The sequence below is a fragment of the Alternaria arbusti genome (assembly GCF_024043155.1).
Source record: "Alternaria arbusti strain BMP 1465 chromosome Unknown scaffold_5, whole genome shotgun sequence".
Taxonomy (NCBI): domain Eukaryota; kingdom Fungi; phylum Ascomycota; class Dothideomycetes; order Pleosporales; family Pleosporaceae; genus Alternaria; species Alternaria arbusti.
Genome location: NW_026249945.1, coordinates 688046 through 699714, shown reverse-complemented (window position 1 = coordinate 699714; position 11669 = coordinate 688046). Strand labels below are relative to the sequence as shown.

At 54.2% G+C, this 11669-nt stretch overlaps 4 protein-coding genes across 4 annotated transcripts; 2 read left to right on the top strand and 2 right to left on the bottom strand.

The window, feature by feature from the left end:
* Window positions 1-199: 199 nt before the first annotated feature.
* On the top strand, window positions 200-2596 carry J4E86_004748 (uncharacterized protein; the record flags this gene model as incomplete). The annotated part of the gene is made up of 4 exons (XM_051445285.1): window positions 200-235; window positions 286-426; window positions 486-499; window positions 553-2596. 4 exons carry the CDS (start codon window positions 200-202, stop codon window positions 2594-2596), a joined length of 2235 nt encoding a protein of 744 aa, XP_051303382.1.
* Window positions 2597-3761: 1165 nt separating this feature from the next.
* Window positions 3762-4728, bottom strand: J4E86_004747 (uncharacterized protein; the record flags this gene model as incomplete). Its single annotated transcript, XM_051445284.1, has 2 exons — window positions 3762-4186; window positions 4233-4728. The coding sequence occupies 2 exons, from the start codon at window positions 4726-4728 to the stop codon at window positions 3762-3764; spliced, it is 921 nt and encodes a 306-aa protein (XP_051303381.1).
* A 514-nt stretch (window positions 4729-5242) lies between these two features.
* On the top strand, window positions 5243-5893 carry J4E86_004746 (uncharacterized protein; the record flags this gene model as incomplete). The annotated part of the gene is made up of 3 exons (XM_051445283.1): window positions 5243-5377; window positions 5431-5637; window positions 5702-5893. 3 exons carry the CDS (start codon window positions 5243-5245, stop codon window positions 5891-5893), a joined length of 534 nt encoding a protein of 177 aa, XP_051303380.1.
* Window positions 5894-8694: 2801 nt separating this feature from the next.
* J4E86_004745 (uncharacterized protein) lies at window positions 8695-9871 on the bottom strand (the record flags this gene model as incomplete). Its single annotated transcript, XM_051445282.1, has 2 exons — window positions 8695-8822; window positions 8872-9871. The coding sequence occupies 2 exons, from the start codon at window positions 9869-9871 to the stop codon at window positions 8695-8697; spliced, it is 1128 nt and encodes a 375-aa protein (XP_051303379.1).
* Between the last annotated feature and the right edge of the window lie 1798 nt (window positions 9872-11669).

Below are 11669 nucleotides of genomic sequence, written 5' to 3'. Positions count from 1 at the left end.
GTGAATTGCATCCTTCACGCCTCGTACCTCTGCCGGCCTCCATGTTGCCCTTCGCTCCTTCCACAACCCTGGGCCCGCACCCAGTAGCACCTTCCCCAGCCCGTTCGCACCACGACCGTGCCCACATCGCCTGAAGTGCTGTCGCATTAGCCCTCGTCCGCCTGCACCCCACCCTTTCCCTGCGCACGATACCCCAGCCATGAGTTCCTTTTTCAGTCGCATCAAGTCCGGTGCTGTGAGTCGCGCGTTCATCGGCAATGGCTGGCCCTGACTGACATACCATAGCCGCCCTTGAGCCCAGCGACCGGCAGCATACCCGTCAGGAAAGACCCCAACGCGCCCGAGGTGACGCCGCTGGAGAAGCTGCTGCTCAACGCGGGCCCTCTGCGCGGCGACGGCAGCGACAAGTTCTTCGGCTTTGAGAATGTAAGTCTGGCTACGTAACCGCCCTTCGCGAGCCGCCTGCTGACTACGCTATGCTCTAGTTTGGAAGCACATGGTATGTACACGTCTCGTCCACTCCCGTCCCGACACATACTGACTGCCCGCCAGTTACTGCAACTCGATAGTACAGTGTCTATACTACTCAGTGCCCTTTCGAGAACAGGTCATCAACTTCCCCGCGCGCTCACTCCCAGAAGCCCTCGAGAGGCCCACGTCAGGCCCCCTCAAACTCAACACAAATCTCCCAAATGGCCAGAGTACAGCCCTCTCGCCCACGGGGCGCACCTCACTCTCTAGCCCCAATGCCAAAAGTCCCGCAAAACCAGCTACCACGCCAGGCGCGACGAACCAACCCCCAGGCACCAAGCCAGAGGATAACAAAGACTCGCCAGAGTACAAGAAGAAGCAGGCTCTGGCGGCCGGTCCGGTTCTGCAGATGGACTACGAGAACGCAAACGCATACGGCATGAACGAATCGCTATTTTCATCGCTGAAAGATATATTCGAGGCCGTCATAGCACACAGATCACGCATAGGCGTCGTCAGCCCACACAAACTTCTCGAGATATTGCGGCGGGACAATGAGATGTTCCGGACACCTATGCACCAGGATGCACACGAGTTCCTGAACTTACTGCTGAACGAGGTCGTAGATAATGTCGAGAATTACTCCAAGAGTCGCCCAGCCCAAGTGGAAGAGATAACCGAGGACGGCGAGACTGTAACGGATGGCCAAGTAGTGACCGCGCGGAACTCGGTGGCCTCTGCCAAGTCAAACTCTGGGTGGGTACACGAGCTGTTTGAAGGCACATTAACGTCCGAAACACGATGCCTCACATGCGAAAACACATCACAGCGAGACGAGGCATTCCTGGACCTGTCTGTCGATCTGGAACAGCACTCGTCAGTGACGAGCTGTTTGCGCAAATTCTCAGAAGAGGAGATGTTGTGTGAACGGAACAAATTTCATTGCGACAACTGTGGAGGCCTGCAAGAGGCGGAAAAGAGGATGAAGATCAAGCGATTGCCCAAAATCCTGGCCTTGCATCTCAAGCGTTTTAAGTATACAGAGGATCTCCAGCGCCTGCAAAAGCTCTTCCACCGCGTCGTATACCCCTTCTACCTCCGGCTGTTCAACACCACCGATGAAGCAGAAGACCCAGACAGACTATACGAGCTATATGCAGTTGTGGTTCACATAGGAGGTGGACCCTATCATGGTCACTACGTATCCATCATCAAGACGCAAGATCGAGGCTGGCTATTGTTTGACGACGAGATGGTTGAACCGGTAGACAAGGCCTACGTCAGGAACTTTTTCGGTGGAGAGAATGTGCTCGCTTGTGCATACGTCTTGTTTTACCAGGAGACAACAGAAGAAGCTATGATGAAGGAACAGGAAGCCGACGCTCTCGCCGAAGCAGAGCAAGCTGCCAAGATGGCACAGGAAGAAGTCACGACACCGAAAGCGAACGGGGTCAACGGCCAGTCATATCATACCTTCCACAACGCGACCACCCCCACGATGGAAGAGGCCGACAAATTCGCGAGCCTCGACCATGCAGCTACCGCCCCACCGCTTGCACAGGTTCAAACGAACACCGACCATCACCCAGTCGAACATACCACAACTCAGGTTCCCGTACTCGCTGCGCGTAAAAGTAATCTCGGGCTCTTCGGTAAGAGCAAAGAAGAGAAGGAACGCAAGGCCCAGGAGAAGGCCCAGGAGAAGGAGCTTGAGAGGCAAGCGAGGGAAAAGCGCAAAGAGATGGAAATACAACGGCGCGAAAACTACCGCAAACAAGAAGATGACCTTCGTGCAGCACTCGAAGCCAGCAAAACATCAGCAGCTGAAGAAGAGAAGAAGCGCGTCGCGAGTGGGGAGGTTGTACCGCCACCTCCAAGTGCGGTCGGGGAGAAGGACAAGGCTGCGAATGGCTTTGGCAGCGTTAAGGGTATGAGCGGATTGAGTCGTTTTAGGCACACATCAATGAGTCTCAAAGCCAAACCCAAATTCTGGTCCGGAGGCAAGGACAAGCACGACGGCACGACAGACGAGCACAACCCGCCCGATACACCCACCACCGACACCGACAAGGACGGCAAGAACCGCTTCAGTCTAGGGCGGAAGAAGAGCACGTTCAAGTTCTAGGAGACTTGAAATGCCGGGCCGCAAAACGAGTGTCGTTGATTGTTGCATTGTTAGCTTTGGATCCAACAATTTCCCCTGTTGGAGTCTCTTCTAAGCGGATGAGGACGAAAACCCAAAGCGTCGGCGGTGCATTGCATAGTTACCTTTTTCTTTCCTCTCGCAGTCTCTCTCTATGTCTTGTTCACTTGACGATGGCGTTGTAATTACCATCCCCCACGGATTGGGCGGGTGTATTGTGCATATTCAATCTTCGGAATACCGTTGTAGCGTACTCGTTTGAGCAAAACTGCGAGTCCATGGCGACGACAAGAATAGCGAATTATACTGTTTCTCGAGCTGCTGTGACCTCTTCGTTGCTATCGTTTCGATATCTGTTACGAGTCTATTGGGTTGGGTTATGCACGGTGGGGGTGTTCACTTTGTACCTCGACAGTGCTGTGCTTGGCCGGTGATATCAAAACGACTTTGCATGCGGGCTATCATTTGACAGGGTGAGTTTTCGAGATGTTTATTTCTCGTAACTTCCAGAAATCATCTACTCTTACGACGCGGAGGACATGCCTGAAAGTCTCAAAAGGGTTGTTGTGGCTTCACAGGCTGTAGACAAGTACACAAAGATGGCTCAAATCGTGTCGAAACATGAGAGCTTCTGTGCAGCGAGAGAGGTAATAACAAGGAGACAGGGCCTCAAGTCCGGATAAGACCTGAGCTCATATTGGAGGAGTTGCTCTTACTGGAGATAAGTACGTTGGTCATCATTCGCAGAGCAAATTTATACATACAAATGCCTTCAGATGGTCGTCCAGCAAGAACGGCTTGTTCTTACATCGAGTCTGAGCAACTTTCGAGAGTGTCCAAAGACATGGCAATTGCATGCTAGAAAAAACATGCTTGAAGCGATGATTATTGTGAAAGAATTGGGTCCAAATTATATTTGATATAGTAACCATGTCCATCAGTGCCGAAAGAAGAGAAGCTTGCATCTGCTTTTTTCCTCCGCAGATTAGACTAGAAAGTCGAAACGCAGACACTCTTCCGCAATGGACCGACACCCTCGATGCCACCTTTATAAACGCCCGCTACTCAATGTTTGCCGCAACCCGCTATACTGATACACCACGCACGCGTACAATCTGCACCACACGTGAACACAATCGACCACCATCTATGAGAACTTCCACCGGTTACCACAGTTCATGCACTCGCAGAACGTAGTCATAGGTTCATCAGCGGACCTAGTCTGCGCTTGACTGTAGCTGACCATCTTCTGCTTGCACTTGCCGCACTGGAACTCCTTGGAGATGGCCTTTTCGACTTGTGCAACCATGGCTTGGTTCATGTTGAGCTTCTCCAACTCCTCGTCCTCTTTTTTGCGCGCATCCGATTTCATTTCGTCGTGTGTCATGACGACAAATTGCTTCGCGGGTATATCGCCGCTGAATACGCGCCTGCGGAGTTGAGGGTTCGATTTGTTCTTGAGGTTCTGGAAGAGAGAGCGCATCTTTTCCTTGTAGGTATTGTTTACGCTACCTGCGTTACTGTAGGCGGCGGCTTCGACTTGCTTTGCGACACCGAGGATCTCGTCCGGCACTGCTCATGTCAGTCAAGTACAAGGTCAACATATTCTCGAACTTACTCGCTTCACTCATAAAGGCCAGGCCATCGTACATCAGCCTTACGCAGTTGTCGCGTGCCTCGTCCCCAGTGACCTGGTATTTGACCTTGTCGGTCTTGTGATTGCGCTTGTCGGCGGCGACATCGTGCTTCTTCTTGGCCAGGCTGGGGGCCGGTGACGCAGTCCCTGAGGGTGGAGGCGCTGGCGAAGATGCTGCACCTCCGTTCGCGGCTGCCTTTGCGGGACCATTCATCTTGGGTGGCTGCTTCTTCTTGACCTCGTCCCTCCACTTTGCTACCAGTTCTGTCGCCAGCTTTTGTACAGCCGGGTCCTTGTGCGATCGCAGACGGTTGATGGTGACACCAATGCGGGTTGAGCGCAAGAGATCCTCGGTCGCTTGCACACCCGTCTTCAAGTCGTTGAGCAGCTTGATTACAGAAGCGCTTGGCTCGCCCTCGGCCACGGCTTTTCCGATGGCCTTGCCACGGAGCTCAATCTCTTTGGCGTCCATTGCCATAGTTCAGGCAGCAATCCTCGAGGGTTGGTATACACCGGGCGCAAGATTGTTGTTGCCTTGGTAAAACCGTCGACGATGTTTGTGAAGTCGCAAACACAGTAGGATGGGCCTGCTGCTTGGGTTATTGGGAGAGATTCTGTCGCTGTCACGCGGGCAAGGTCTCTCTGATTTGTTGTTGCGACTGAGAGGTCGGAGGTTCGGCGCGGGGTGCTGGAGCGCGTCCGGAGCAGGTATACGCGACGTTGGTAAGCGGAAGGTGTCGGCGACTGTACAGGCGACAGATGGCAGCTAGGCGGGAGGAGGGAAGGAGATGTGGTGCGATGGCATCGTTGCTCGAGATCTAGAAGTTGCGTTTGCTGAAGAGGCCCGAGCTCAGCAACGCTAGCCTCCGCGTTCACCCAAAGGCAACCGCGACCGTTTACCTGGGATCTACCGGACTAGGGACCGACGACAACTGCTGCAGCCGTGACCTCTACCTCCGGAATTACCAAAAGCCAACATCCGAAGAATCACCATGGCCGAAAACGCGGCGCCAGGAAGCGCAAACAACACGGGTGCAGACAGCTCGCGCGGAATGCCCTACTACGAGAGACTGCGACGCGACTTGCGCGAATCGCTCAACAAGAAGCGCATCATCGACAACAGTCTGGTCAGTGCAGCCAATGACGCGTTGTGAACTTCCGTGTTGACTATCCATGGCAGCTACAACTAGAGGACAACATCCTCCGAGTCGAGACGCAATACCTCGAAGAGACGAGCGCCGGAAACATTATCAAGGGCTTCGACAACTACATCAAGGGAGCGGCGACCACCACGACAGCAGGAGGAGCAGGTACCGCGACCAGACGGAAAGCGCCCATCAGTGATGCAGACCGGATATTCAGTCGGAGCTCTACAAGCTTCCTGAGGGTACGTAGAGAGATACCGCGCTTGCTCATGGACAGCCAGAGAATTGATGCTGACTGCACTCCAGGAATCTTCCACACCGGGCTCCGCGACGCCATCGCACGCTCCTACCCCGACTTCGTCCTTCCCTACGCGTGAATCGAGCCAACCTACGAACGGAGCGAGGCCAGGAGGAAGCAAGAAGAAGAAGGCAGCCGACGACGACGACGATGACGGCAACAAGACGAAGCGACAGAAAATTTCCTACGGACGCGAGTGAGCACCGATCCCAAGACTCCGACACCGCTCGCTTCGAAAAGCGGCGGAATACAAGAATCCTGAAATTACAAAAGAGTACCAAAGTTTCTCCAGGCGAGCAATTTGCTCGAGAGGACGATTGCGCGTCCTATGGGTCCCGAGACACGGAATCTAACACGCCTACCAACAAAATAGGAAGGCACAAAAGCATCGGTTAGGCACCCGGAGCTGCGCGTGTTCAGCGTGTGGATACCTTACAACAGGCGCGGGAGGGCTGAAACTGTCGTAGATCAGACTTGGGAACGCGGGGTTGGTTCAATCTCGATATGAGACCCACTTTGGGGAGGATAACGTACTACACCACCAGCGGACGACAACGCATCTGTGCTGACTAGCTGGCGCTGTAGTGGAGATTACCTGTTGCTTGAATCTGGTGCTTGCTTCGAGGAATGACGGTGGAGTTCGGCTTGGCATTGTGTTACGCGCAAGCCGTGTTTGTAGTCTGCTGGCGGCTTCATCTCTGCGAAGCGGATTTCATGCTTGACGAGGGTTAGCATAGTGGATCACCAAGTAGAATGCAAAGTGCAAGTCCCGCTTGTCGCAGCCAGAGATTGTGAAGGATTCATAGTACATCATCTGGGGATAGCGGTAGCGAATGAGCTTTTCGAACCTGCTTCCCTCAATTCTTCATGACATGATAGCACCGCAATGTGTAGTGAAGATGAGGCGTATCGTCATAGTCCTACCATCCTTGTCGTTAACCACTGCAGAGACCCTTCTTTTCGTCAAGATCAAGAATAGCAAGGGCATTAATGCATGCAATCCCAAGCCTCATATAGTTGTTTTCAGGCGGCGTAGACACGACCAGGATTGAGATTATACTACCAGCCATAGTCGCTTAACATGAGACGGTTGCGCAGGAAGTGCATGCTGGTAGGCTGTGGACTTCGCATCCTGGAATATCATGGTATGCGGAACTATAACCCAACGACACCAGTTCGCTTCAGCTAAGGCACTCCGCCCTCGCTTGGTGAGCGTGTCGGTGCATGGTACCACTTGGAGACGCGATCGCCGGAGATTAGGATAGCAAAGCGAAAGGGTGTCTCCCTTACGAACCAACGGTCAAAAACGCAACACTGGCTTGCATGATGGCTTGCAATTCCGTGTGGTGGCCACAAGGTTTGCGGTTTCAAAGGCCGACCGAAATAGAGGAGCCGGAGCGGGTGGCGAAAAGACAGGTGTTTAGGACCATGGCGGAGATACTTTGTCCTGAGTGGTGGTTCGGCGGTATTGCAAGCTAGATTACAGCGCACTCTCCGGGCACCAACAGGCGCGGCGGAAACCAGTAGCAAGCGGAGCGAAAGAGTCACGCACTCGCCTCGTCACGTTCTCGTAACGCGATATGTTGCCTCAAGTTTCGCGATGCTGTAAGTCGTCGCGTCCCTACGACGATCTTTACTCGAAAAATGGCACGACTCTACAGCCGTCAGGCACACTACGATCTCATCTCAGGCTGCTTTCGGACCGTCTTCAGCGCGTGACCCACTGTTACAAGCGAGCATCGTGATTGGCACTCCTTGCAAAGCAGAGAAAATAAAAAGTCCCGCAGCCGACGCGACGCAGAGAGAAAGCCCGACGTCAGCAGCTATGGGGCTTTGCGCTTTCGAGTGAAACAAGTGACATCGTTGCGTCCCACTCAGCCTCGTACGCAACTCCGACTTTGATGGCAGGGGCTACCATGAGTGACGGGACCGGTGGGTGTGAAAGCGAATGATAGCATAGAACCAAAGCCTTTGGCGGCCCAAGGTGCGGCGGCAGACATCCCACTCGCTGAGGTAAGAAGGGTCTTGCGGCTAGCAAGGGGCTGACGCTGCATGACGGGAGCCAAGACCGACCCCTTGTCGTAAGCCCACCGCTCACGGGACGCCAAATGATGGCATTGCGGAGACAAGGTCATGACGAGGGTCGCGTTGGCTAAACCGGCGACCGAGGTATCGCAAGTGACGACCGGAGACCGCGCCATGGTCCCGAACCAAAGGGCCGCTGCCGTCACTATGTCAGCTGGTGAGAAGAATTTGGAAGTTTTCGAGACAGAGAAAAAACGGGAGATAGTATGCATGGGATTAAACAAGGGTCTTTGATTCAGCCGCGTTCCTATCCACAATATGGAGGGATGCGTCATTTCGATCCCGCTGCCTGTATTCGACGACTCAGTGTCTGTCGGAAAGCCATCCTGGCTTGTACCCCCATTCGGTGGGTGGCACCTATGCGCGCGCGCTGCAAGCTACTACTGTACAAACGTCATTGTGCTAACCGACCCTCCGCACGACTCTATGTCGGGATAGGGTGGTTGCTAAAAGAGAGTCTAAAATATTAAAGGGTATAAGCGAACGGTGATGACAAAATGCTCCATGACGACTATGGGTCAAAACCCTTGTCGAGCGATGTCGAAAGATTAAATAAGCAACGGCGGGCGGCAAGGGACCAGGCCCGGATAAGACAAACGCGTAATGTTACAGGGTGTTGAAAATCGCTCGGAAACGGAATACTCGTAATTCGGAACACCAGAACGCCGTGGTGGTCTCTCGGGTCGAGGGCCAGGTGGTATCTCAGTAAAAAACCGTAGTGGGCAGCGATGGGTAGAAGGGAAGGACCGTCCCAGATTGTTGTCGTTTCGATCTATGGTCGTGACTAGGAAACGCGCGACGGTGGTATCTCAAAACATTAAATGTACTGAAGACGTGTGCGACGAAGCGGTTGAAGAGGGTCCTGGGACGGGGTCGAGACAAGCAAGGCACTAAATGCGACCAAGGTGGTGATCACCTAGTGATCGACGCTCTCCGGTGAAGGGTGGTCGATGCTGCCGTCGTTCTTGTGAACCTTGCGATGTCTCCTCAGGTTGGATACGACGGAGAAGTGGCGGCCACAGCCATCGACTTCGCATGCGAATGCTGTCATAATGTTAGTGATGTACGTGGAGGTGTGCTAGGGAGTGCTTACGCTTCTCGCCAGTGTGGCTGTACATGTGCGTCTGTAGCGAACTTGGTCGTGTGAAGCGCTTGTCACAGATCTTGCACTTGTGTTTCTTTTGCGAGCTGGAGGAGACCTTTGAGCTGAACTGGCTCATCATCGACGCAGGCGCAGGAGGCATGTTGGCACCGAGGAGCGCATTGGGGCGGGGCAAAGTGCGCGAGTTGCCAAGATCAACAGACTCCGAGGCAGAGCTGTAATCTGTCACAGAGCCCTCACCACCGTAGTACCCGTTCGGGCCATAGCTGCCTGATGAGATCGACGAGTGTGTCGAGTGTGCGGAAGGGAAGCCGTAGGAGTCGGTCGAGCTGCGGCTGGTTCCTTGAGAGCCGTAGATATTCCTAGGAGTAATGTCTGACTGACTCAGGGAGACCATGCCACGGCTTGCGTCAAGCGCATCGCTAAAGCTGTTGCGCGGTTGCTGTGCGTTCATTCTGCTAAAGTCAACAAGTGAACTTTGGCGTTGTCGTTGGGCTGCGCTCTCTACGGACTCGTAGAAGGCTATTGAGGGGACTGACGGATGTGAAGAGCGGCGGGAAGCATCCTGTTGGTATGCGTACGGGCTCCTTTCTGTGTTGCCATATTCCACCTGAGAGTAGGGTGCGGAAGTAGGAGCATAGGTTTGGTTTGGTGATGACCCAGAGGTAGCATAGCCAGTAGGGTATCCTCGCGACATGATATCTTCAGACGTAACAAGTAAGTTCTCTGTTCCGAAAGTGCCGTCCGGGAGAGTAATACCTTGTCCCATGGGAGGAGCTGTGACTGGCAGACTGTGGAACGGGATCGCAATGCTGGTAGGCCGTTGCGCGTCTACATTGGGTGCGACCGTTGTTTGGTACAGTTGCTGCTGCGAGGCACCGGTGGACACCCACGGGTTGGTGAAGTGTGGTTGTTGTTGCGGGTAGCGCATGTGATCGTAGCCCATGCTGCTAAGCTGGGGTTGCTGGCGGTTGTCGACTGCCATTGCCATTGCGATGTCGAGGGTTGCGGAGGTAAGGTGGAAAGGACCGGAGGAGAAGGTGGTACAAGAAGACGAATGTGAGTGTTACAACAGGTACTCTACTCGTAGATCCAGGTGTGAAACGTGATAGTTCGAGGGTTGAAAACGTGGAGATGGTCGATCACAGGTACTCAGTGGTGGGATCTGCGACCTTTTGAATTCACTCTGACACTGGGGACTCCCGTGCAGTGGTAGTCCAAGTCGAGTAAAGATAATCCCTCTGGTATGTCGATCAGTTGACCTGTACTAACCAGGAGCCGTGGCGATGAACCAGCGAGATTAGGTGTAGGGCGAAAGCGGACACCAGTGACTGGGTGGCAGACGCTCGAGCGTTTCAAGTGAAGCACAGTGCTTGCAAGGAGCAGAATGCCCAGCGGGTGCAGGGGCGGACCGTGTGGGCTGGGGTTGCGTGTTGCGTGTCGCGGTGGAAGGTTCGGTAACGTTATTCGCTCCAAAAGCAAACCAGCGACAAAGAAGTAAGGATGTGAGGGTAACGATGATGAAAGCAGTATTGATAGTCTCTGGTACGAGTTAAGGCAAGAGACAATTTAGGATTGAGTAAAGCTTAGAGGTTGGGGAGTGTTGATCAGCAGGCGATTTATCGGGGAAGAGACACTGATAAATTCCGCTCCTTGAAGCGTTTACGTCTTTTGGGTTCACAGCACCTCCATCATAGGCTGGCAGCCAAGCATAGTGAGCAGGCAAGTTGGCTGAAGACCCCGGAAGCACCTACGTCGGTGACGACAGGGATGGTTTGCGCTAAGGCATCTTTCTGCACGCTGCTTTTAAGCGTGTGGGGAGCGTTATTCAATGGCCTGCCCACGGCCGATGTGGCATCCGCGCCATTGAGCGCAGTGGGCTCAACAGCCTTCAGCTCCCGTTTACTCACGCCAGCGTCTACCGCTTCTCCATTGCGCTATCACCGGCAGCCCTCTCACCCGTGAGAGGCCAGTGGTGCGCCAAACAAGCCCTCGCCGCTAGGCAAGCCTTTCGTCTCTGCCAGACAGCTGCGAATCAGCGGGCGGTAGGCGCGGGAGGGATTTTTGGCTTTTGTTTTGGCGTGCATCCACTTGGCCAGGGTCGACGAGGGGCATGGAAGCGGACTAGTGCATTCACTCACAATTGCATCCTGCCGTTTTGGTCAATGAGCGCTAGCCTGATGAGCGATAAGAGTGAAATGCTCCGCAGTAATGCTGACGAGTGCGGCAGGCCTGGGAGTTGCCCTGTGTCCTCATCCTGGCGATATCTGATCACCCCCTAAGCATTGCTTCTGAGACTGTCGACACTCGACGCTGCAGAACAACGGTCGCCTAGCAGCACGCTCCACCGCAACCAAGAAAGGGACCGAAAAGGCGGCTTCGCAAGCTTGCGGTTTCGAGGTGCATCGCGCCGGACACTGGCCGGAGAGGCTGCTTTCGCGTCGCGGAGTCGGACCGCCACAACTATCTCCACGTTGTTGCGTAAACTCGAACTCTGTGAGTTTCTCTCCCTCTGTCCTAGCGTTGGTTCCGCCCCTCTCCTGACTCTCCGTCGGTGCACGGCGCACTCAGAAAAAAAAGCGCCCGACGTGAAATTAGTCCCCTGAAGCAGCGCCTGTGCGCATACCTAAGCAATGGGCAAGCGTTTGATCGCCGTCCATGTTGCTTTGGCTGCAACGACTGTAGCTTAGCCAGATGGCGGGTCACGAGCTGCGGCATCCACGACAGTCTCGGGAACTGCCTTGTCCAATAGGGGCACCACAGGCACGTCGGTCGCAGTCGGTGTACCT